General features: G+C 36.3%; 1 protein-coding gene across 1 annotated transcript in view; it reads right to left on the bottom strand.

The window, feature by feature from the left end:
* The window catches only part of LOC150103969 (outer dynein arm-docking complex subunit 3-like), a 248,381-nt gene that overhangs the window by 117,126 nt on the left and 103,380 nt on the right, over positions 1-27,875 (bottom strand). The window contains exon 4 of the mRNA XM_090397109.1: positions 824-928. Coding sequence (XP_090253235.1) covers positions 824-928 — 105 coding nt within the window. The remainder of the gene's footprint in view (positions 1-823; positions 929-27,875) is intronic.

The following is a 27,875-nucleotide window of genomic DNA, read 5'->3' on the forward strand; positions in this document are numbered from 1 at the left end:
AATAATAATTAAAAATATTTCTTGTTTGTGCTTTGTATTTTTTATGAATTTGCCTACTGCATTTCTTCTAATACTCCTTGCACAACATTTTCTTTCTTTGCAATTCCTAATTAATAATGATACTCATCCATTTAACTTCTACTAGATTTATCATCCTGACTGTGAGTATGATGCAAATGGTCAAGATGAGTATTTATCATCTTGACCATTTGCACTCCTAACAGTTTCTTTATAGTTTCTTATGCCATAGTGCTGCTCCTAGATGACTCTTAAGTATACCTCTTCTTAACTAAAAATTACTCATGTTTATCCATCTTTAAGATCTAGATTTCATGATCGCTCTTACTAGATGGAGGCAAATACGCTATCCATAATGCCAGCCTTGTTGGCTGAGTGGTTAGCGTATCTGCTCTCCAGCCAAAAGGCTGTGGGTTTGAATCCCACTAAGGACATAGATGTTTGTGATTGGCTGTGAAAGTGGTGGTGGTGGTTGGTAATAGACGGCATTGGTGTATGTGATGCAGTTCGCTGTAGTTGGTCGATTGAGTGGTGGAGACAGAGTTGTAGAGTAGGTGCCCACCCTCGATGAGTGTTTGGACTCCCTGGAGATGTCACGTAATAATCATCATCATAGTAATAATCTAAACAGCCAATCTTGATAGGTGGGCAAGAATGGACATGGCAGAAACATGAGTTACTGAAGAAGTTTTATAAGATTGATTCAAAGGAAATTTTTCAATACATGACAAGTAAGCAGTGAACAAGAGGTTTATCCCAGGAATAAAATATACTAAAAAGTTTATCATAAAATCTAATTTCACACCTCAACTAACAAATCCTGAATAGCTCTGTATTTCCTCTGAACATGATTTGCTTCATTTATTTTCCTTTGTATCTTTTGAAAATCATTTTCCAGTTCTCGTAGTTGCTGCAAGAGATAATTTCTTATAAACATTCTTCATGTTAAATGAATTCATCAAACTGTGTATGATTAAACTATCATAATTAGAAAAATAAGAGACTGTCCAGTTATAATTCTTATTAAAGTAATATATAATCATTATTAATTCTAGTATCTATTATCATTATTATTATTACTAAGCTCTAAGTGCAACATAAATAAATAAAATCTTTAATTCATATCAGCAAAAAAGAAATGCACTGTACTTTTTATCTACTATAAAAAGGATGCCATTTAATAAATTATTTAGGAATAAATAAAATACAAGGTGATCAAAATTAAAGTAGCCTTATTTAAGGCCTTGTGAAGCACTGCCCACTGATCCAAATGCTGTGAAACTTTACAGGAATATGCATCATGCAGAAGCAATATCTGTGAGAGGAAAAAAAAAAGTAGTTCCAAAATTTACCACCAGGGGTGCTGTATGATGTACTGAATGTAGATTTAGTAATTTTTCTGTGTGCATGCAAGAAGAAGAAAAGTGACAGGCAGCAATCCAGTGGGAAATGCATTGTCTGATCACTCTGGCTCCCGTAAAATGTTATTGAAGAACTCCTGTACGGATCAACTGATGTGTGGAGAGGATCATTCTGCACGAAAATGACTGGAATTCATGCACAGGTACTGCTGTAGCTGTGGCACAACACAATTGTTGATCATATTGCAATACATCTCAGCAGCAGGTTGCAGGCAAGTTCGTTTCATTTATCATCAGACCATTCTTCTCCTGAAAGGTCAGTGCCATCACTATGGATAGTATTAACAACCAGAATGTTGGGAAAAATCCTGTGTCCATCTTTTTAAACCCTCCTGACACCTGCTGAGTTGTGTGATATGTAAATTCCATGCATTTAGAATTATTTACAACTTTTTGAATTTTGGAACTTTTTATTCTCAGAATATCTTTTTTATCCTCAAAAACTTCCACATGATGCACAATGTATTCCTACAAAGTTTCGTAGCATTTGAGTAACTGGATGACACTCCACAAGGATTTAAATAGGGATATTTTAATTTTGATCCCCCCCATATGTTTTCATTCATGTTCTGCTTGTTTAATTGAAATTATTTAAATGTCTAAAACTTAAATTATAACTCCCAATTTGAGTTTATATACTGAACATTTAAATCTTTTTTTAGATTTAAAGTATAAATATCTCATTATGATGATAAAATTATTATAGAGTAATGGAATAACACTTATATTACAATAAATATTTTTTATTTGTAGAATTTTCTGCTAGGCATTTCCTAGACATTTTACTTAAATTACCAACATGTGACAATGTATACTATCAACTGCAGGAGGATAACTCCATCTACAACTATTACAATTCAAAGAAATAAATTTAAATAATTGAAATATTAAGAAACACAGGAAGGAGGAGTGTTATTTAGGATGACTTCCGAAAATTGTAAAAAGTTAAAGATGATAATTTTTAATCAAGGCTAATGTCATTTTCACAATTATTATTATTAAGAGAAACCTCCAGGGGAATCAGGGACTCATCGAGGGAGGCCACACATGCACGAGTTATCATATATCTTGAATTCATTCATACCGCTTGCACTCATAACATCCAATGGCAATCCATTCCAATTATGCACCACCCTATGAGAGAAAAATCAGCTCTCACTCACTTCTTAGCGACATTCATTCTCAGCTTCTAAGGATGCCCTCTTGTCCTTTCCACACCCTCCATAAATTGAAAAATTCTATCAATTGAATCCTGTATGACCCTTTAAGAAGTTTGTAAGTCTCAATCATATCACCACTCTTTCTCCTGTTTGCTAGTATCTGCAGTCTACAAATTCTCAATCTGTCTTCATAATCATAATTCTAATATCATTTTTAACACTCTCCTTTGCACTCTCTCCAATATATCAGAATATAACAGAAACCAGGAGACCAGACCTGTGCACAATAGTTCAAGTGAGGTCTTATCAAGGCCTTGTAAAGAGGCAAAATGACATCCTTATCTTTACATGTGAACATTCATTTCAGCATTGCAATTATCTTTTGAGTCGTATTTGTAATCTTTGCTACATGCCCCCCCCCCCCCCCCCCCCCGAACTTCAACTTCCTATTTACTAACACTCCAAGATCTCTAGCCTCATCAGTTTCTTCAAGCATAATCCCATCAATATAATACGACATTGGATATCTAATCACACTGAAGTGAATGACTTTACATTTACTGACATCCATTTTAAAAGTATCATGGTGTATCCATTCTCCCTTGTCTAACCTCAGTGGTAACATTATTATAGAATGAGAAAGTTCCCATGCCCACATTTCCAGCCTATTCAAATCAATCTACAACTACTGCATATCAGCAGCATTCCTGATTACCTTATCTATCATCCTTCCCAATATCATTATTGAATAACAGTGGACCAAGTACAGATCCTTGTGGTAACACCACTGGTTATCTTAAATCGTGCAGACTCGCATCCCCAATGTACCACTTTTTGATATATGTCATGCAGTCATCCTCTTATTCACGGTAATATTCTATAATCTTAACCCATATTCTCCAATTTATGCAACAGTCTACCATGCTGTATTTTGTCAAAAGCCTTAGCAAAATCCAAAAGTATCATGGTGTATCCATTCCCCTTGTCTAGTTCAATGGTAACACTGTTATAGAATGTGGGCAAGTTGCTAAAACATGACGTTCTATTAGTAAACCCATGCTGTTCATTGCAAAGTAGAGATTCTCTGTCAACCCATTTCTGAATGCGAGCCCTAACCAACTTTTCCAAAATCTTCACCACCACTCCTGAGATACTGATTAGTCGATAGTTGGATACATTGGTCTTTGCACCACCCTTGTGCAATGGAATTACCATACATTATTTCCATTCCTGCAGAATATTCCCTGTTCTTAGACTCATATTATACACCATGGCCAAAAGAATAGCCAGTTCTGCTGAACACTCTTTTAGCACATGTGTTGATATCTCATCAGTCCCTATTGCTGTATTCTTATTAAGTTTGTGCAACAGCTCTGATACCTCATCCTCATACACCTGAGTTTCTTCATCCAGCGAAGAGGTAGCAGTGAGCTCAATGTTGCATACACCAGGTTGATAACTTTTAACAAAATGGGCACTCATTAGTTGAGCAATCTCTTCTGCATCTATAGCCCTCATGCCATCTGCATTTAGAAGAGTTATTCTTTCATATTCATTTTTTCTTTTACTTGCTGCATATCAATAGAATTCTTTTGGATTGTCTTTCGCATGCAGAGCCAGTTTCTTTTTATACTCAGACTTTGCTTTCTGTACAACAGCTGTGACTATTCTAGCCTGCTGCTTATAATTTTTATAATATACATCATCCTTATTTTTTTATAATATACATCACAGTATTCCTTCCACATCATCCTTTTCTTACGAATCTCTTGCTTGATACGATTACAAATCTATTTGACTCCTACCCTATTCATTCTTCGAATTCTTGGGACACACTCTGATATTGCATCATTTAAGTATTGTTTAAATGCTTATATCGACAGTGCTTCCCATGCACTGTCGTTATTCTTCCCATCCATCAACCAATCCCATTCCACTGAACTTAGTACACTCCTCAGTTGGTCATAATTTCCTGCTTTGTAGTTCAGCATGTAATGTTTCCTGAATGGAATATTCACAAACTTAGTCACTTCCCAAGTGAGTACCACATGATCACTGTCACGAACAGGAGGTAGAATAGTTACAGCTCTAACTGAAACGCTCTCTGACACTATAATAAAATCTAATACTCTTTGACTTTGAGTGTTACATTTCATTCTTCTCACGAGAAGAATGAAAATCCACTTTCTCAATAAATGGATTTCATTCTTCTCGTGAGACTCTACTGCTACCCAATCAATATTTGGATAATTAAAGTCTCCCATCATGATTACTCTTTTCACGCTCATCTTGTCTATGTGGTGATGCATTTCTTCATCACTAGCAACTGACCCACCAGGTTTGTAACAACACCCCACTATGTAATTGATCTTGTTAGATTCCCCCTCACACTACATGACTTCAAACTCTGCCACATGAAATACTGTTAGTAGTAGTACTACAATCATAGGTCTCAACTCTAACTGGATTCAATTCATCTGATATCATTAGCAGCATGACCCTCCTCTTCTATCCTCTCCATCCTTCCTAAAAATAGTGTACCCTTTACACTCAATACGTTAGTATGTCTGATTCTGATAGCAAAGTCTCACTAATGCCTACAATCTGAGGTCCCAACATATTGACTAAGCCAACAAACTCTACCCCTTTGTTTCTGATACTTCTAGCGTCCATGTATAGACATAAAAATCTACCTGCATGTTCTTTTGTATACTCTTGTCTGTGGTCTGCATGACAAAGGACAACTTGCAGATCTCTATTCTTCTCTAGTGCCTTATACATGTAGACATTTTTGCACTTGTTTGATGGGTCCAAACCGTATGAACACACAGTTGAAATAGTTCTCCCTCGTCAACAATTCCATGGCAAAGCCCATTCCCATCATTAACACAGTTATATAACATTGTCACCATTCCTCCCTTTATATTTAGTTTGTGTTAGGTCTCATATGTTATTAGTTTTTTATTAGTTATTAATTTTTCTAGACTCCTGATATACAAATCCAATCTTTACTCAAACTCACTCCATACATCCAAAAACTCATATCCATTCCTTCTACATAGCCTATGCATCAAACTGTTTGCCATCATTGCCTTTCTTCTTAATTCATTTTTATCATATTGAGGTAAAATACTGACGATTTTTCACTTTCTCACTCTTCACTTTTGTCTCTTCCAACAACCCTTTCATGTCCTTTAATAAATTTAGTTTAATCCTTTATCCAAGTGTAAGCAAACAAAGTTTGCACCTGAAAATATCTTCAGGACTGAGGTAAGATAGTGCAACACCAGGCAATTCCGAGCAAAGGTGGACCAAGCTCTCATCACTCCTTGTCTCAATATTTCACATAATGCAAAGCACATCTCCTTGCAGACATGTATATTGCTATGCATTAAGGAAAGGGCCACTACCCAGACCGGATTCAACCTTTATTGAGGTCTCGTCAGTGGGAGGCAAAGCCAAACGTGGAGATACTAAGGCAGAAGCAATAGGAGAGTTTATATTTACCTATAGGAGTTGCCAACAGGTGTACCACCTTATTATTGAATTACTCTGGATTTAGAGAAAGATGTTAGAAGTTTATTTTTCACTTGGTTAGACTTTATTAAATAAATAAATAACAAAGAGTGATGAGAGCTTGGTCCACCTTTGCTTGGAGTTGCCTGGTGTTGCACTACCTGAAGATATTTTCAGGCACAAACTTTGTTTGCTTACACTTGCATAAAGGATTAAACTAAATTTATTATAGTCTAACCAAGTGAAAAATAAACTTCCAACATCTTTCTATAAATCCAGAGTAATTCAATAATAAGGTGGTACATCTGTTGGCAACTCCTATAGGTAAATATGACCTCTCCTATTGCTTCTGCCTTAGTATCTCCACGTTTGGATTTGTCTCCCACTGACGAGACCTCAATAAACGTTGAAACCGGTCTGGGTAGTGGCCCTTTCCTTAATGCATAGCAGTGTACATGTCCACAAGGAAATGTGCTTTGCATTATGTGAGATACTGAGACAAGGAGTGATGAGAGCTTGGTCCACCTTTGCTCAGAGTTGCCTGGTGTTGCACTATCTTACCTCAGTCCTGAAGATATTTTCAGGTACAAACTTTGTTTGCTTACACTTGGATAAAGGAATAAACTAAATTTATTATAGTCTAACCAAGTGAAAAATAAACTTCCAACACCTTCATGTCCTCTCTCATACTGAACTTATTGCTAGTTAAGTCGTTAGTACCTACTACAATTGTGTAGTACAAATACAGTTTTGTTTATATAATCTTTTGAGAAGAAAATAATTTTCATGTAGAATTTAGTTTTCTTCCAATGAATTTTATGCCCAGTGGATAAGGCATGGCTAGCTAAACTAGACTTATCAGCCTCTTGAAGTAAAATCTACTCTTGATGTTTTTCTAGATGAATCTGAGCAGAACGACCTGTCTGTTCCATGATAACAAAGGCCATATGAATAAGGGATTCTGTAATCCACAGGATAAGAGAGATGGATATTTTTCTTTTAAAGAAGCCAGGAAAGAATTTACTTTACCAAATAGATGGAAAGAACTTGTAGGTAAGTCTGGCAAAGAAGTCTTCTAATTTTCTCTAATAGTTCTTTAACTACCTTACCGGCCATTATGGATTAAATATGCATCCTCATATGCTTCGTATCCATCATATATTTCAATGTAATATCAATGGTATTACAATTTTAATATGCACTTCGCATCCATGGAAACTTGGACGTATATATATATATGTCCTGGCCGGTAGCGTGGTTAACAGATGTGATTAAAATTCTAGAAACTTCTTGAGAAGGATAAGGATGAAGGCTATAATTATTAATTATTTTATCAATTAGTTTTGTATTACAACCATTAGAGATGAAAGTAGTTCTGATAAATGACAGTTTATTATTTAAAAGGGAATCAGTAGAACATAGCTTATGTGCCTAAAGTTTCAATCATACCAAATATATGACACTGGTGATGATGATGAGAAGCAGCATGTATTTACCAGTATAAGTTGCTCTCCTGTATACTGAAAAAAAAGTGCCTCCGTAGCACAATTGGAAGAACGACGGTACTTTGTGCCTTTCGACTGAAAAAGACCTAAGTTCGATTCTCGTCATGACTGGAGGAATCTTTATATTGACTTTCAATCGAAGGTGAGTTAGCAGATCTCATATGGAATTTGCAGGGTTTTTTCTCCTGGAAACTCAGGTTTTTCATCCCAAATACAGACAAATTGGCCCTTCAGAACACACGCAATTTACAGACAAAAAAATACTAGCTGTGGTGGTAGTGGCCAGTAAATGGCACTGATGTTGATGACTGGTAGTAGAGGTTCGGTGTAGTGGTGGAGACGGAGAGTTGTACAATAGGTGTCCTACTGCGATGAGTCTTCAGACTCCTTGGAGGTGTCAAGAATAATAATAAATGTAGACCACCATTAAGTTGATGCAGAATAAGAACATCTGGAAAGGGGAGACAATTGTTATCTTCTAATTCAAGTCGAAATTAAATTCGTGGGTTTACTGAATTAATTTTCCCAAGATATTCATGAAGTTCAGACAAGGAAGGGAAGAGTTTCATACAGCAAAAATGTCATCAACATATTTGTACCAAGTAGAAGATACATTTCATAAAATAATTTGCTAGAGTAAGGAAACTATGAGACCTCATTACAGTTCCTTCTATCTGATTGTACAGCTTGTTTTGTCAATTAAAGTAACTTGAATTTATGACAAATTTGAATAATTTTATGATATCAGGAGAACAATAATTGCGTAAAAATTCTATTGCATCAGCCAGTAGGATATTTGTGAAGAGCACAAACATCCTGCCTTATTATGTTTGAGAGAAGATAAAGCTAGAATATTTTTCAATAAAATGCTATGAGGAGGTATGGATTTAAATAGAGTATGTGCAGCATGAAAATAAATTTTACTCACCAAGGAATGTTATGATAGCCTTTATGAAATAATGAAAGAATTATTAATTAAAGCCAGTACAAAAAAGAATGTTATGAGATTTTATGAAAGCCATTATCAATACTAAACATAAAACACATAACAGGAATGGTTTTCAGAGCTTCAGCATAATCTAATCCTTTTTATAATCTGATATAATCTGACAAGTTTCATATTACATTTGGTCAGTGAGAGTTGGTGTTTCACCACTTGTTTGGCAAGTGGTGAAACAAGAAAAGGTTACTGTCAAAAATAGATGGATGTGGAAGTATTATGGGAAGCTCTGCAGTCAAATAACATCAATACATTGGGTAGATGAGCTGTGCATAAAAGATGTTGACAATGAATGGAAATTCATAAGGCAGTAACAGACACAAGCAATGTATAACTGCATACCAAAGGTTAAGCAAGTAAACAGAGTAGGAGCGAAATGGATGAACCATGAAATCAAGCAAGCTATGTTGGAAAAGAAAATGCTATGGAGGAAGTATAAGAGAGTGACAAATACATTTTTTTTTTTTTAATGTTGGGCCCATATACGAGAGGTTGGCTGGTCAACTTATAGTACAATAGTACAGTATATGGGTAGTGGATTGGGAAAGGAGAAACTTGTTTACATTTTATTTAATAGCCTGTATGTTCCCCCTAACATATTTCCTTGGGAAATATGTTGGGGGGGGGAGAGACCGTTCCACAGTACCGTAGTAGCAGGGATGAAGGAGGAGGAAAAGAAACTTGTTCTGTGGGTTTTCAAGGTGTACAGTGAAAGGATGTTGGGCAGTAGTTGTACGTGTTCCAATGGGCTTAATACAGAGTGGGGGAAATTATTGATGCTGTTTTAGATGAACATTTCCCATGGAAATATTTATAGAATATACAAATTACAGAGACGAAACATCTATGTGAAAGTGAGGGGAATGAGTTGGTAAGAGATGGGTGATTTATCATATACGTGAAGAGTATAAAGTGCAGGCTAGAAGGTGACAAGCATGGTAAAGAAAGAAAGAAAGAAAGAAAGAAAGGGTATAGTATGAGAAGAGATTGGCTGTTCAGGCCAAGGCTAATTCTTCCACTATATTATTATTATTATTATTATCCAACACCTCATTATCATTATTATCCCTCCAGGGAGTCAAGGACTCATTAAGGGAGGCTAGACATCACCCAAGCTAGCTGTCATACGTTCTCTTAAATTCTGGAAAGATAAGTGCTTTTTTTGAATAATAATTGGCAGTTTCATAAATTTTACGGTTTCGTTATTTATTTTTGATAACGGAGTGTATCTGAGTGATTTTTGGTGTGGAATTCTGTCAGATTTATTAGTCTAAATTGCTGTTTTAAATATCATACAATGGCGGTCACGAGGTCAACCATGCGGGCATCGACCGGTGCTATTAGGCGAATGCCGCAAAAGTCAAATAGCATTGCTGACATGGACTTTTTGAAACTAATTCAATGTCATGAGTGCAATATGTATGCATGGTGGAGTGTAAGAGATGTCTTTGTGGAAAGAGAGAGAATGAACGAGAGATGAGAGAAAGTCTGGATGTGTCGGAAGTGTGATATATTGTTGGATCACAATACAAAGAATGCGAAACTGCCTACAAAAGTAGGCAGAAAGAAAAAAAGAATGCGAGGATGTAGAAGCGAAAGTTACAGAAAAAGTTGCGAAAAACGGAAATGAAACGAAAGCAAGAAAAACTGAGAGAGTAAAAGATGTAGAAGCGAACGTTGTGGAAAAAGTTACATAAAACAGAAATGAAACGAAAGTTGTAGAAACTGAAGGAGTGAAATATGAATGAGGAAAAGGAAATAAAGTGAGTCCGAATGGGAGGTAGCAAGATAGGGAGTGAAATTGTCAGAATGCAAGATTTAATGAAACAATTATTGGAAATGAAAAATGAAATGAATGATATGTGGAGGGATGTTAGACATCTAGTGGAAGCTAATGAAGGTGTGCAAGAGAACAGAATGAAAGAAAAAAAGAGTAAAAGAAGTGATGAATGATTCCAGAATAGCAGTATATGGAGACTCCATAATTAGAGGACTAGTAACTTACAGAGTCCATAAAATCTGCTATCTGGGTAGGAGAATGAGTATGATAATTAAGGTGTTGGACATGAGGAAGAAACGAGCAAGAGAGAGAGTTAGTTGTCATTGTAGGGATGAAAGATTTGAGTGGACATAAGAAGGATGTGAGGACAAATATCAGAAGACTATTGAGAAGAGTGAAAGATAACAGTGTAGTAGGAAAGGTTGTCAGTGTGTTACCTAGATATGATGATGATGAGTTGTGACAGAGAGCCAAAATAATGAATGGTATGCTAGTGGAGCTGTGTGAGGAGAAGGGAGTGGAGTTTGTGGATGTATGGCATGTGTTTGAGGGTAGAATGAAATTCTAGGCATGACAGGCTGCATTTAAATGGCTTTGGAGTGAGTGTGCTGGAGAAATTGTTGCTGGATGGAAGTATTGTGTGTGGAAGTACAGTGTGTGATGCTTTCCAGAGATCAGAAGAAAGAGCTGAAAGGAAAAATCAGGGGAAGAGTACTGAAGAGACAGAAGTGCTTGGCAGTGGGAACAGTAGTAGTGTGAGAGAGGAAGAAAGAGAATGGGAATATAAGAGGAACAGGAAAACAGGGGAAGGTCACTTACCATATATCACCACTTACCACATACAACTGATCAGTCTTAACTTCTCCACTCACATCGCAATATATTCCATCATATCCAAGCCATGTGTTGGTTATGATGGAATATATTGCGATGTGAGTGGAGAAGTTAAGACTAATCAGTTGTATGTGGTGAGTGGTGATAAAGGTGATTGCACAGGTGTGGTAGGGAAATCATAACCAATACATGGCTTGGATAGGACTAGCTATAGACCTGATATTGAACCGCTCCATTTGTTTATAAATGCAAGAAGTATCTGAAATAAGAGGGATGATATGGTTTAAGTAATTGAGTTTATTCACCCCAAAATCATTGGAGTAAGTGAAACATGGTTGAATGAAGATTATATCATAACGGGAATAGAAATGAAAGGATAGAGTATTTTTCACAAGGATAGAAAGGGCAAGAAGGGAGAGGGAGTGCTGCTGATGATAGCAGAAGAATTAAGTCAACATAAGGTAGAAATGAAAGGGGGAAATAGTGGCAATGGTTATGAGGCAGTGTGGTGTAACGTCAATGTTGAAAGGAAGACGTATTTAGTTGGATGTTGCTATAGGCCTGGAAATGTGGAAGGTGGTGATGAAGAAATGTATAAACAACTTGGATTAGTGAACAAAGTAAGGGTAATTATTATGGGTAATTTTAATTGTAGTGGTATAGATTGGAATGAAGAGATAGCATCTGGGAATAAGGAAAATGAGTTTCTCAAGTTTATGAGAGATAACTATCTCAGGCAGCACATAAAGAGGGGCAAGCGAGGATCAAGAGTTCTAGATTTCATCATTTCATCAGAGGATGTAATTGTTAGAGGAGTTTCACATTATCCTCCAGTTGGCGGAAGTTATCATGAAGTAATCACCTGTGTTGTGGCTAGTCATATGCAGACTTTTGTGAGAAAAGGATATATGTGGAATTATAAGGCTGGTGATTATGACAAGCTTGGGAGACAACTTGGAGCTATAACGTGGAATGAGGAGTTGAGTGGTAAGAAAATAAATGCTGCATAGGAACTGACAAAGAAATACATAACAGCATCAATGTACGACTCTATTCCAAAGGCCAAAAGGTGGAATAAGGTAGATGTAAAATAATGAATGTGGAGCTTAAACATGAAATCTGGAAAAAGAAAGTACTTTGGAAGAAGTACAAGATGAATGGCGATAAACAGTCACATGAAGAGTATAAAGAACAAGCCAGGAGAGTGACTCAGTTAGTAAAGAAAACAAAAGTAGAGCATGAGCAGAAATTGGCAAATCAGCCAAAAAAAAATCCCTAGAGAGTTTTTTAGATATGTGGTAAGATGAAGTTAAAGGATGAAAGTAGTAGAATGGTAACTGCTGAAGAAGACATTGTTGAGGTATTCAGTGATCAATTTCTAAGAGTATTTCATCCTGATCAGGGTGGAATCATGAGGAACTTCAGTGTAGAGGACATAGGAGAGGATGGCTTAATTGTGAGTGAGCAAGAGGTATTTGAGGAAATAAATAAACTTAATGTCAATAAGGCAGTAGAATCTGATGACATATCACCATGCATCTTAAGGGAATGTTCCAGGGAATTAGCAGTAGCATTGGAAGGAGGGTAAAATTATTCCACTGCATAAAGGTAGTGATAAGTCTGTAGCTTCAAATTATAGGCCAGTCTGTATAACTGGCGTTGTGGTGAAGTTCCCAGAGAGATTGGTGACAAACAGGATACAGAAATGGGTTGATAACAGCAGTATTCTCTGTGGTTATTAGTATGGGTTTGTTAAGGGGAGATCATGTTTCACTAACTTACTTATGTACTATAACAGGGTGACAAACACCTTGGACAGGAGAGATGCATATACAGTGGTGTACTTGGATTTTGCAAAGGCTTGAGATAGACTGCCACATGATAAGCTCTTAAATAAATTGAAACAGATAGGATTGCATAACAGACTTCTGAGTTGGATCAGTGACTGGCTGTCAGATAGGTATTAGAAAGTTGTATATGGGGGTGCAGTATCCCCCCAAAAAAGAAAGGTAACTAGCAGTGTGCTGCAGGGATCAGTTTTGGGGCCATTGTTGTTCAATTTGTATGTTAATGATACCGAGTTTGGTTTGACTACTGAAAATCAACTGTTTGCACATGATGCAAAACTGTATGGAGCAATGCAGAGTCAAGCGGACGTTATTGCCTTACAAGAGGAATTAAATAGATTGCATGATTAGGCAGGTAAGTGGAACTGTCAGTTCAATGTTGTAAAGTGTAAGGGTTTGAGATTTGGTAAGCAACGATGGGATGCAAAGTATACTCTTGGTGGGGAAACTTTAATGGAAGTAGAGAATATGAGAGATCTAGGAGTGATGGTGGAGAATGACCTGAAATTCAGCCGCATTGCACAAGTTGTGAAGACATCAAATAATACGGATAAAATAAAGCCATCAGATAATGGCAATAATGTGGAGTACCCTGACATGCAGAAATAGAGAGGTTATGATTCCATTGTATAAGGCCTTGATCAGGCCTCATATGGATTATTGTGCTCAGATTTGATCACTGGGTTTTGATGGTGATGGGGATATGTTGGAAAGGATCCAGAGAAGATTCACAAAGGTAGTCAGTGGTCTTTGGAATGTGAAGTATGAGGGCAGATTGAGAGAATGTAAGTTGCAGAGCCTCATGAATAGGAGGAAAGGGGGGAGGGATATGATTGAGACATACAAGCTAGTCAGGAGTTGTTATCGGGTCGATATGGAAGAGATTTTTCATAGAATGGGAGAAGGGAGTAGAACAAGGGGCCATCACTGGAAACTGTATAAAGAGGGTGTGAACATGGAGGGTGGTTGGTGATTGGAATGCATTGCCTGAGTGTGTTGTGGGTACAGACACATTGAATCAGTTTAAGGCACGGTTGGATGAGCACTGTGTGCAACAGTGTGATCTCGGACAATGAGTCTCTGACTCCATGGAGATCAAATGTTAATAATAATAATTCTCACTAGATGCAGTGACTACCCCTAAAGGCAAATTATTCCACTCACTCACTGGTCTCTGAGAGAAAAACCTAGCTCTTACTCCTTTTTTGACTGCAAACAAACTTAACTTCCATGGATGCTCTTGTTCTCCACTGACCTTCCATATAATGAAAAATGTCATCAGATGATAACCTATAACCTCCATTAAGAAGATTATAGACCTCTCTCATATCACCCCTCTTTCTCTTGTCAACCAGAGTCTGTTATCCACATATTCACAATCTGTCCTCATAACCTAAATCCCATAATCTGAATATAATCTTTGTAACTCTTCTTTGCACAGCTTCTTTATCTCCTTGGAACCCAGGAGGCCAAATCTTTAAATCTGTAAAGCTACTGTAAATATCAGATCTCTAAACAAAGCAGGAAAACTCCAAATTCTACAAGAAAATCTGAAGAGGATAAAGTGAGATATTATAGGAATCTCAGAAACTCACTGGACAGGAGAATGATACCTAAACATGACAGAAGGCAAATTATTCTATTTGGAATGAAGAAGAAGAAGAGACAGTGTACATTGAGAAGGGGTTGCAATTCTAATAAAACAAAATCTTACACCAAGTATAACAGATATCAAGTCTATCTCATCCAGAATAATAGGAATTAGACTAAAAGCCAAAGAAAAAGGACTACACATAAAGGTTATTCAGATTTACGCACTGGATGCAAGTCACAATGAAGAAGACATTAAAATATTCTATATAGAATATTCTATATATTCTATAATGATCTCCAAAAAGAAATAGATAATACTAACTCCAGAGACATCTTATTCATAATCGGAGATTTCAACACTAAGATAGGAACTTTCGGAGAAGAGCTAAAAGATGTAATGGGGAAATTTGGAATTGGAACTGAAAATGAAAGGGAAGAACTATGCTCAATTTCTGCAAAGAAAACAACCTTGTCATCTCAGATACAATGTTTTACCATAGACTTAGTTTTAAATACACCTTGACCTCACCAGATAGAGAAATACGAAACTGTATAGATTATATCATAATTAAAAATAAATGGAAAACCTCAATCAAAAATGTAAGAACACTCAAAAGCTTAGAGCCGGATACACATTATGAAATCCTCTCTGCAACAATGCGGATAAAATTCAAAGTCAACTATAATAGAAATAGAATTGATAAACTCCACATGGGAAAGTTAAAAAATAACCAAATAAGATTAGAATACATTATGAAAATTGAAGAAATAAATAAGACTCAAACACATGAAAACCTTTGAAAAACAGAAAAAGAAATATTAATTAACTCAGCAAGGGAAACTTTAGGAATTCATAAGAGACCCAATAATAAATGGATAACATCTGAAATTTTAGAAAATGTGAAGAAAAAATAAAACTAAAAACAAAAATAAACAGACATAACTCAGAAGAAAAGAAGAAGAAATATAAACACCTCAAAAACGAAAATGATAAACTCTGCAGACAGGCTAAACAAATATGCAGAAAAATGCAATGAGGCATATTAACACCATAACTCAAGAATATTACATAACACAATTAAAGAAATTACAAAAAACTTTTCACCACTACCTCTAACAATGATCAACCATAAGGGCAAGGAAACAGGAAATCCAAATGCAATAAAAGCAATATGGATGTCAAGAAACCTTTAAGAATGAAAGCAATAACTATCTAATAACAAGGCCTCACACTAACTCAATACATGATGCCTTAATGATCCTTCCATTGGAAGCGGAGAATACTCTAAAGCCAATGAAATCTGACAAAGCACTACAGATAGATCAAATTCCATCAGAACTCTGGAAAGAAGGAAAGCAAACAACTTTAAAATTCCTTACCACACTTTTAAACAAAATCATTAAATCAGGAGAAATACCAGAAGATTGGAGAACAGGAATTATCATAATAATTTACAAGAAAGGTGATAAGAAAAACTCTAAAAATTACAGACCAATCGCATTACTCAGCTATGCTTACAAAATATTTACAGGAGTATTACAAATCAGAATAAAGAGCACAATATGAGATCATTCTTAGTAAAGAACAGGCAGGCTTCAGAAAGAATCGCTCCACATTGGATCAGATCTTCATAATACAAAGACTAGCAGGGAACATAACAAAAAAATATCTATTACTGTTTTATAGATTTTAAACAGACATTAAGAATATTAAAACAGAAACAAATTGATGAAGATACCCTAGACTTCTTAGAAAAATATTATAGTCTCACAGAAGCAATAATTAAATTTAACAGTATAACAACAGATAAAATAAACATCAGTAAAGGAGTAGCCCAAGGATGTCCCATCTCTCCATACCTTTTTAACATCTACCTAGAGGATATGATTAACCAAGCCTTGGAAGGAGAAAAAGGGGGGTCCTAAAACTAAACAATACGGCTAAAGAATCTTGGTAATTGGAAAAAATGAAGAAAAAATAAACCTCATTGAATGGAATCAATAATTGAACAAGTAAAACAATTCAACTATTTAGGAACAGTAATAACAGAACACTTAGATACCATGACGACTATCAAACATAGAATATTGACTGCATTGTCATCATTTAATCATCATACGTATCAAGGATTTATGCCTAGTATGGTCTGTTCCAGCCTTAGAAGTCATCGTTGAATCGTTTAAGAGGACGTCCTGGTTTTCTGGTTTTCTTTTTCCTAATGGCTTGTACTTTAAGGCTTGCTTTGGTAATCTTTCTGTTTTCATTCTTTGAACATATTCTATCCATTTATGTTTATGTTTTTTAATTTTTTCTATTACTTGTTCTTGGTTTAATTCTTTCATAATTTCTTTGTTTCTTTTGTGATCAAATAGGGTATACTTTGCAGTTTTTCTCATAAACTTCATTTCTGCTGTTATTAATCTTTGTTTGTCTTTTTGTTTTATTGTCCAGATTCTGCTTCCATACATTAAGATTGGCTAATGTACTGTATACTTTTAGTCTGGTTTGTTTTTGAACTAGGTTTGGTTTAAATATAGAGTTAATTACACCTGTTATTTTTAAATATTTTGCAATTTTTAAGTTTATATCTTTTTCATTTTCATATATACTTGTGATAGCTTTTAGGATATTATTTGGTATTTGTCTTTCATTTAATATGTTAAATAATGTTTCTTTTAACTTGGTCAAATGCTTTTTCAAAGTCAATAATAATAAGACTGTGTCGCGAGTGCACGTTTGAAAGAAAAGCGAAAAAATGTTAAAAAATCAGGAAAAAAGAAAAAGAGCGATTTGAAAACCATAACGAATGTTAAAAGGGACGAAAGTGAGGCAAGAGTGGCAGAAAGAAACGAAATTGAGAGAACGAATGAAAGTAGAAATGGCGTGACGCAGAAATCGCAAGTGAAAAAAATCGAAAGAATAAATGATAGCGAAAAAAAGAATGAATGATGGTGAAAGTTGGACTGAAGTACTGAAACAAAGAAAGATGAATGAGAGTAAAAGTGAGAAGAATGATAGCAAAAGTTGGATGCAAGTTAGTCCGAAAGTACGGAAACAAGGAAAGATAAATGAGAGTGAAAGTGAGAAGAATGATAGTGAAAGTTGGACGTATGTTGGACCGAAAGTACGGAAACAAAGAAGGATGAATGAGAGGGAAAATGAGAAGAGGGGTCAAGAGTTAGAAAGATTTAATGATAGAGAGAATGTGTCGCGAGATTCGGAAAGTGAATTGGATTGGATGAGGCAAGAAATGAAATGGATGCAGAATGAAATTAAGTGAATTCAGGTCAAAACTATTAAACTAAATAATTTCATGATGCAATGAAAGAGTTAATGAAAGATGAGCGAGTGGCGTTGTATGGTGACTCCATTATTAAAGGTGTGCTAGAGGATAAAATGCACAAGGTATGTTTTCCAGGCGGTAAAATGAGTAGAGTGATTGAGGCATTGGATATGAGGCAGGAGCGAGCAAAAGAGTTAATTGTATTAATTGGTACAAATGATTTGAGAGAGAACAAAGAGCATGTCAGAATGAATGTCAGGAGGCTGCTTGGAAAGATAAAAGAGAATAGTGTGACAGGAAGGGTAGTCAGTGTGTTACCTAGGTATGATTGTGGTGAAATGAGGCGGAAAGCGAGGATTATTATTATTATTATTATTATTATTATTAAACAAGACCCCATGGAGTCAAAGACTCATCTAGGAGGTCCTTTTATCTCACACACATCTCATCATATCTTAAACACATTCAAACTCTTTGCAGACACCACACTCTCAGGCAAGGCATGAATGATATTCTGGCTGAAATGTGTGAGGAGATGGGAGTACAGTTTCTTAATGTGTGGAATGAGTTTGAGGGACGAAGTGAGCTGTATGGGATCGATGGACTGCATTTGAGTGATGGTTATATTGTGAGTCGCTTGGAGACACTGCTGCTGGAAGGTAGAGAAGTGAATAGAGAGAATGAATCGGATCGAGAGGGGAGTGATGTGGAAGAGCAGGAGAGTAAGACAGGAGAGATTGAAGAAGTGGAAATGAATGGGGAAGTGAGTGGTATGAGTATAGAAAATGAGAGAATGGGTGAGGGAAACGGGGAGGCTCAGGGTGGACAGGGGTACACAGCATGAGAAAGGCAAATGCTCCAAGAGGAGGTGAGAGCATGTGTAGGCAGGAAAGAAATGGGATGTCCAAGGATCAAGAGGAAACAGATGAAATTGAAAAGGGTTCTAAAATGAAGAAGCAGAAAGGGAAGTGGCCCCAGTCCAGCATGGAGAGATCACATAGAGTGAGTGATATCAGTGGAACTAGCTGTAGATCCAGAAATGAGCTGTCATGTTTGTATACCAATGCTAGAAGTATAAGAAACAAGGTGGATGAAATGGTTGCACTAATTGCGTCTGTTCACCCAAAGATTGTCGGAATAAGTAAGACATGGTTAGATGAGGACGACGTCCTGACAGGAATAGAGATGGAAGGGTATGATATGTTTTGTGAGGATAGAAGGGGTAAAAGGGAGGGGGGAGTGCTATTGATGATAGAGAAAGAGTTATGTCCATACAAGGTAGAGATGCAAGAGAGAAATAGGGCCAGTGGTTTTGAGGCGGTATGGTGTGAGATAGAGGTGAATAGAATCAAATACTTGGTGGGATGTTGTTATAGCCCTGGTAATGTGGATGGTGGTGATAGTGAAATGTATAGTCAAATAAGCCAAGCAAATAAGAAAAGGGCGATCATTATGGGTGATTTTAATTATGACAATATAGACTGGAATGATGAGATAGCAACTGGAAATAAAAAAATAAGTTTCTTGAGTTTTTGAGGGATAACTACCTCAGACAGTATGTAACAGAGGGCACGCGAGGATTGAGGGTCTTGGATTTGGTCATCTCATCAGAGGATGTAATTATAAATGAGGTGTCAAATCATCTGCCAATTGGTGAAAGTGACCATGAGGTGATTACCTGGGTGGTTTCCAGCAGTGCAAGGACCCCTGTGAAAAAAGGGTATATGTGGAACTACAAGGGGGGTGATTATGAAGAGCTCAGGAGACAGCTTGCAGGCATAGCATGGAATGAGGAGTTAGCTGGAAAAGAGATTAATGCAGCTTGGTAGATTTTCAAAAAATATTTAGTAGATGCAATGTCTAAATGTATTCCAAGGGTGAGAAGGTTAAATAAGGTAGGTGTGAGATGGATGAATAAAGAGATTAAGCATGCGATACAGAGAAAAAGGGCATTGTGGAGGCAGCATAAGTGGAAGTAACTAATTTCATGAGGTCTACAAAGACCAGGCAAGAAGGGTGACTTGGTTGGTGAGAGCAGCTAAAGAGAGGTATGAACAGCAGTTAGCTAATGAAGCCAAAAAGAATCCTAGGGAGTTCTTTCGTAGCCAGCAAAAGAAAGAATGATTATGACATTGATTGGAGGAAATGGTATAAAGACAGCTGTTTCAAAATGTGTGGTGGAGATAATTAATGAGCAGTTCATAAAGATCTTTCAATCTTGTGAATGTGACTTCATGGAGAGATTAAGAGCAGTTGATGATGGGGAGGAGAGACTGACTGTGAGTGAGCAAGAGGTGTTTGGGGAGTTGAGTAAACTAGATGTAAATAAGGCTGTGGGACTTGATAATATATCACTGCGTATTCTGAAGGAATGTGCCAGAGAGTTGACACCTGCCTTGACATATTTTTTTAATACGAGTCTTGCACTTGGTCAAGTTCCTAAAGAGTGGAAGGAGGGCAAGATTGTGCCACTTCATAAAGGAGGTGATCGAACTCAAGCATCAAACTATAGGTCTATCTCTGTGTCAGGTGTTGTGGTTAAGTTGTTGGAGAAGCTTGTGAGAACTAGGATTGAGAGTTGGGTTGACAACAATGGTATAATCTTTGATGGATGGCATGGATTTGTTAAAGGGAGGTCATGTTTTAGTAATGTACTTACACATTACAATAAAGTGATTGCTTCCTTGGACCGAGGAGAAGGATTATTATTAATATTATTATTATTCCTGACACCTCCAAGGAGTCCGAAAACTCATCGCAGGAGGATACCTACAACTTTCTCACCCACTACATTGAACTTCTACCACGAATCATCTCCGTCAATGCTATCTATCGCCCACCAGAACTAGTATTTTTTGTCTGTAAATTGCGTGTGTTCTGAAGGGCTGATTTATCTGTATGTGGGATGAAAAACCCAAGTTTTCAGTAGAATAAACCCTGCTACCTCCGTATGAGATCAGCTAACTCATCTTCGATTGAAATCATCCAGATAAAGATTTCTCCTGTCGCGACGAGAATCAAACTTAGGCCTATTCCAGTCGAAGGGCGCAATATACCGTCGTTCTTCCAACTGCGCTATTGAGGCGACTAATATACTTGGTAATATACAGTAATACAGATACACTGTAATATACTTGGATTTCGCAAAGGCTTTTGATAGAGTACTTCATGATAAGTTGACAGTCAAACTAGAGCAGATGAGGTTGGATATTAGATTAGTGCATTGGATTGGAGACTGGCTATCTGATAGGTATCAACAAGTTGTGTATGGGTAGGTGCGATATCCAGGAAAAGGAAAGTCACTAGTGGAGTGCCTCAGGGGTCTGTTTTAGGGCGATTACTATTTAACTTGTATATTAATGATATTGGCAAAGATTTGGATGGAGATATTCAGTTGTTTGCAGATGATGCAAAGTTGGGACGAACCATAAAGAGTAGTGAAGATGTTGTGGCCTTGCAAGAAGACTTGAATAAATTGAGTGATTGGGCAAGCAAATGGGGATGTGAGTTCAATGTTGCAAAATGTAAGGTTTTAAAATTTGGAAAACGAAGATGGGATGCTGAATTTATGCCTGGTGAGAATATATTGTTGGAGGTAGAGGAAATAAGAGATCTAGGGGTGATAGTGGATAAGGATCTAAAATTTAGGGGACACATCGCCAGAATTGTGAAGACAACACAAAGACTTCTGGGAATGATGCGGAGGACACTGACGTGTAGAAGTAGGGAGATTCTTGTTCCATTGTATAAGGCTTTGATTAGGCCACACATGGACTATTATGCCCAGATTTGGTCACCGGGTTTTCAGAAGGATGAAGAGATGTTAGAAAGGGTCCAAGGGCGACTGACTAAGGTAGTTTCTGACCTCTGGAATGTTGAGTATGAGGAAAGATTGAGAAGATGTAATTTGTAGAGTCTGGTGGAGAGAAGGAAGAGAGGAGATATGATAGAGATCTACAAGTTGGTAAGGGGGTTGTTATAAGATCAATGGTGGAGAAGTTCGACAGAGAATAGTGGGAGATCGGGGGAGAACCAGAGGTCATCATCCCTGGAAACTGTATAAAGAGGGTGTGAGTAGGGGAGTGAGAGGCAGGTTTTTTTCGTGCAGAGTTGTGAATGATTGGAATGCCTTGCCTGAGAGTGTGGTGTCTGCAAGGAGTTTGAGTGTGTTTAAGACACGGTATGATGAGATGTGTGTGTGTGTGATAAAAGGATCTCCCAGATGAGTCTTTGACTCTATGAGGTCTTGGGAAATAATAATAATAATGTGATCACACATCCTAGGTAGTTAAATGAATTCACCTGTTCTAAGATCTTGTTATGTATTACTAGTTTAGTTTTTGCTGGATCTTGTCCTTTAAAGGCCATAGTTTTTGATTTTTCTGTTGATATTATCATACCATCATCTTTGGCTATCTCATTTAGATCTAAAATAGCTTTTTGTAAGTTATCTTCTGAATTTGTAATTATTTGGTCGTTGGCAAAAAGAGTGTTTAAGTTCACTGTAGGAGAAAGTTTAATTCCTTGATGTAAATTTTTATTCCATTTTATTATTACTTCATTTAAATAAATATTAAAAAGAGTTGCTGAGAGGGACATCCCCCATCGCACCCCTTGGTTTATCTCTCTTCTATATGATAGCTCGTGATTTAATCTTATTTGTATTTGATTATTTTCATATATACTTGTGATAGCTTTTGGGATATTATTTGTCTTTCATTTAATATGTTAAATAATATGTTTCTTTTAACTTTGTCAAATGCTCTTTCAAAGTCAATAAATGCAATATGTGTTTCTAAATTGTATTCTCTTTTTTTCTCTATTATTAATTTTGGGCAAAAGTCCGAGTCTATACATGATAGTCCTTTTCTAAATCCATCCTGTACTTCTAAAATAAAGTTTTTGGAATATTTCGTTAGTTTGTTATTTAAGATTCTGCTATATATTTTGTAACAGAAATTTAGTATACTGATACCTCTATACTTTTTAGGGTCATCTCTATTACCTTTTTTAAAGATAGGATCTATTTTTTCTTTTTGCTTTTTTCCATTCTATTGGAGTGATACCAGTTGAATAAATTTTATTTAAAAATAATAAGAGTCTTTCTTTGAATCTTGTTCCTGAGTATTTATATAGTTCTGAACATAGCTTATCTTCTCCAGGTGATTTTCTGTTTCTTGTATCTTTCAGACTGATTTCTAATTCTTCTTTAGCTATTTCCTTTTCATTTTCATTAGGTGTTTGCCAGTTATCTTTTTTAAAATATTTGTCTGTCCACAATTCTGTGCAGTAATTTAGAAATTCTTCTAATTTCAATTCGGTGTTTAATTTTATGTTTTCTTTGGTATCTGCATTTAAGTGTTTCAAAATATTATATACATTGGGTCTTATTTTGTATAAATCATGTTCTAAATTAGAAACAAATTTGTTCCATGATTCTCTATGTCTTTTTCTGACTTCTCTTTTAGCTATGGCTCTTATTCTTTTATATTCTATTTCATCTTCTAATCTTTTACTGCTTAACCATTTGTGATAGGCATCTTTTTTCTTTTTGATTATTTCTTTGATTGCATCATCCCAGATCATTATTTAATAAGCTAGGTAAAATCTGGTTATTATTAACACAATGTTCCAACATAAAAATGTGCACAAATTCACATGGAGAGAAGAGGCTAGGAATAAGAAAAGTCTCATTGACTATGTTATTGTTGATAGTGATTTTTCTCCTTGGTGCAGGACACCAGAGTGTACAGAGGATTTGAAATTGGAAGTGATCACTATTTAGTCTTGAGCAGGATAAAATTGAATTTCATATTGAAAAGAATAACATGTAAGAAAGTTTTAAAGCGAATAAAAGTTGAGCAGCTATTGGATGTGAACTGTACACTAAAATACAGAAAGATTATTGAAAAGAAAATGAAAGAGTTTGAGAACAGGAATCAAACCTTGGAGATTCAGTGGCAAACTCTGAAGGAAACATTGATTGATTCTGCCAGAGAGGCATGTGGTGAGGTTGTGTGCAAGGATAAAAAAATCAGAACTCCCTGGTGGACACAGGAAGTTAGAGAGGCAGTGAAGGAAAAGAAGAAAGCATATCAAAAGTTCCTGGCAAATAAGTCAGCTTTTACTCTTACAGAATACAGAGACAAATGTAAGAAAGCTAAACAGTGTGTAAAACTAGCTAAACAAAAGTCATGGGAGGACTTTGGCAAGAATATAGAAAATAAATATCAAGAAGGTTGCAAAATATTCTGGAGGTTGTTGAAGAAACTTAGGAATGGAGGAAAGAGTGCCTGTAAAAGGAGTTAGAGATAATAAAGGTGACATGAAAACAGGAGAAAAAGATATCCTTGAAGTATGGAGTAATTACTTTGAAAAACTGCTCAATGAAACAAGCAGTGATGACAGCACAGTGATAAAAAACACTGACCAGGCATGCAGTCAGGAATACATATCCATACTTGAATTGGAAAAAGCCATCAAAGGCTTGAAATGTGGAAAGGCAGCAGGGATAGATGATATTCGACCAGAAATGCTGACGTATGGTGGTATAAGAGTCTTACAGTGGCTGCACTGCATAGTTCAGAAAGCCTGGACAGAGGGACGAATTCCCAATGATTGGAGTAGAGCTCTCATAGTACCCATATATAAAAAGGGAAATAAAACTGAATGTGAGAATTACGGAGGTATTTCCCTACTGAGTGTTCCTGGCAAGATCTATGCAAGTATACGTGAGAAACGGTTGAGATGAATTGTGGAAGAAAAGCTTGGTGAAGAACAAGCTGGATTCAGGCCAAACAGAGGCTGTCAGGATCAGATCTTCACTTTACGACAAATAGTCGAGAAAGCATGGGAATATAACAAAGATCTGTATTTAAGCTTTGTCGATTTGGAAAAGGCATATCATAAGGTGCCAAGAGAGAAGCTATTCAATACGCTGCAGTTATATGATGTCAATGGGGCATTATATCAAGCAATACTTTGTCTTTATTTGAATTGTAAGTCAGCAGTTAAAACTGAAGGAAGTACAGGAAGATGGTTTAATGTTAAATCTGGTATGAGACAAGGATGTACATTATCCCCTCTGTTATTCATTATCTATATGGATCACATTATGAAGGAAAGTGGTATTAAACATGATATCAAAATTGGAGATGTTAATGTCAGCTCTTTGCTTTATGTGGATGATGTTATACTTCTAAATAAATCCGCTACAAGTCTGCAAGATTCTCTGACTAAATTGAATATGTGTTGTAATAGATATGGTATGAAGGTAAGCAATAAAAAGACAAGGACAATGAAAATAGGCAGAATCATTGAAAATGTCAACTGTGTTGTGAATGGAGAACCTGTGGAACAAGTAAAACATTTCAGCTACTTAGGCACGATTTTTACTGAAGACAGTAAATTAAATATAGAAATAGACAACAGAATCAGCAAAGCTGGTATGGTGGGAAGTCAATTGAATAAATTCATATGGAATAAGAGAGAAATTAGTCGGAACACTAAATTAGCTGTATACAAGACAGTGTTCAAACCAGTTTTAACTTATGGATCTGAGAGCTGGGTCAGAAGTAAAACACTTGACCAAAGACTAGAGACTGCAGATATGAGAGTCCTGAGAAAGATTAGAGGCGTGAACAGATGGCATCAATGGCAATATCATATTAAAAACGAGGATATTAGGAAAGAACTTGACATTGTCAGCATCCAGGAATGTGTTAGCAGAGCTAATCTCAGGTGGTATGGTCACTTAAATAGAATGGGAGAGGAAAGATTAGCAAAACAAGTATTCTCTGCCAGGTTGGCAGGAAAACGACCCAGAGGAAGACCAAGATATATAGGTGGATTGTTATGGTACAAAGTACCTTAGACGATAGAAATATAAGATCTGATAATGTTGGAGTCTTGACAAGTAACAGACTGATTTGGAGGAAAATTGTAGATAGGAAGTTAGTAATGATGTAATTTTTTCATGTAGTACTGTCATATCCTGTATTGCTTGATATAATTGACACCACATAACTGTAGCGTATTGAATAGCTTCTCTCTCTTGGCACCTTGTCATATGCCTTTTCCAGATCGACAAAACTTAAATACAGATCTTTGTTATATTCCCATGCTTTCTCAACTATTTGTCGTAAAGTGAAGATCTGATCCTGACAGCCTCTATTTGGCCTGAATCCAGCTTGTTCTTCACCAAGCTACCCTTCCACAATCCTTCTCAACCGTTTCTCAAGTACACTTGCCAGGAACACTCAGTAGAGAAATACCTCTGTAATTCTCACATTCAGTTTTATTTCCCTTTTTATATATGGGTACTATGAGAGCTCTACTCCAATCATCGGGAATTCGTCCCTCTGTCCAGGCTTTCTGAACTATGCAGTGCAGCCACTGTAAGACTCTTATACCACCATACTTCAGCATTTCTGGTCGAATTTCATCTACTCCAGCTGCCTTTCCACATTTTAAGCTTTTGATGGCTTTTTCTACTTCAAGTATGGATATGCATTCCTGACTGCATGCCTGGTCAATGTTTTTTACCACTGTGCTGTCATCACTGCTTGTTTCATTTAGCAGTCTTTCAATCCATACTTCAAGGATATCTTTTTCTCCCATTTTCATGTCTAACTTATTTTACAGCACTCTTTCCTCAATTCCTAAGCTTCTTCAACAACCTCCAGAATATTTTGCCACCTTCTTGATATTTATTTTCTATATTCTTGCCAAAGTCCTCTCATGACTTTTGTTTAGCTAGTTTTACACAGTGTTTAGCATTCTTGCATTTGTATCTGTATTCTCTAAGTGCACAAGCTGACTTATTTGACAGGAAAAACTTCACTGCCTCTTTAACTTCCTGTGTGCACCAGGGAGTTCTGATTTTTTTATCCTTGCAGACAACCTCACCACATATGCCTCTCTGGCAGAATCAATCAATGTTTTCTTCAGAGTTTGCCACTGAATCTCCAAGGTTTGATTCCTGTTCTCAAACTCTTTAGAAACAATAGAACTATCATACATTTTTTCCATTCCTGCGGTATCATTCCAGAGCTGAGACTTAAGTTATACAAACATGTGAATAGTCTAGTCAATTCGGATGAACATAGCTTTAGCAAATGTTCTGATATTCCATCCGTCCTTATTGAAAAATTCTTATAGGTTATTCAACAACTCTTCAACCTCATTTTCATGCACCTCCTAACTCTTCATCCAATGTAGCAGTAACACTGTGCTGATATATCTTAGAAAAGATAGCACTCATTAATTGAAGAATCTCATTAGCTTCTGACACCAGAGTACCATCTGCATTCAGTAAAGTTATTCTTCCACATTCATTCTTTCTTTTGTTTGCAGCATAACAATAAAATTCTTTTGGATTGCCTTTTAGCTTGCATTGAATCTGGTGTCGAGGTTAGCAGTTAAAAAGACGTACTGTCAGAGAGCTCCTGAAAGATTTGTGATTTTTGTTGATTTTTTAAGTGTTTTCTTAGATATAATTGTGTATTTTTAGTATATTATTGTAATTTTATTAGTGTAGTTATTGTACTAAAGTGTTTTATAACATAATTTCAGAGAAATTATTAGTTTTTACTATTCTTGAAAATGGCGCCAAAAAACTGGTCGTAACAAGGCAGTGACTAAAGCTAAAGTTGCTACTGAGGAGAGCGTTTGTCCTGAACAAAAACACTTCTGCAGTGATGATAATAATTTATCTGAGGATATGCTGACATTAGAAATAGCTCGGTTAAAAGAAATTATTAGGAAATCAAACAGGGAATTGGAAAAGGTGGAAAAACGTTTAAACTTCGACAGAATAAGAAAAAGGATTAGAATAACAACAGGACTTACCTTGTTGTTATCAAAATATTGATAACAACAAGGTAAGTCCATTAATATCTAAGAAAAAAGAGGTAATA

Source organism: Typopeltis vanoorti, chromosome 8, assembly GCF_054136105.1.
Source record: "Typopeltis vanoorti isolate ZY-2024b chromosome 8, IOZ_Tvanoo_1.0, whole genome shotgun sequence".
In the NCBI taxonomy this organism is placed as follows: domain Eukaryota; kingdom Metazoa; phylum Arthropoda; class Arachnida; order Uropygi; family Thelyphonidae; genus Typopeltis; species Typopeltis vanoorti.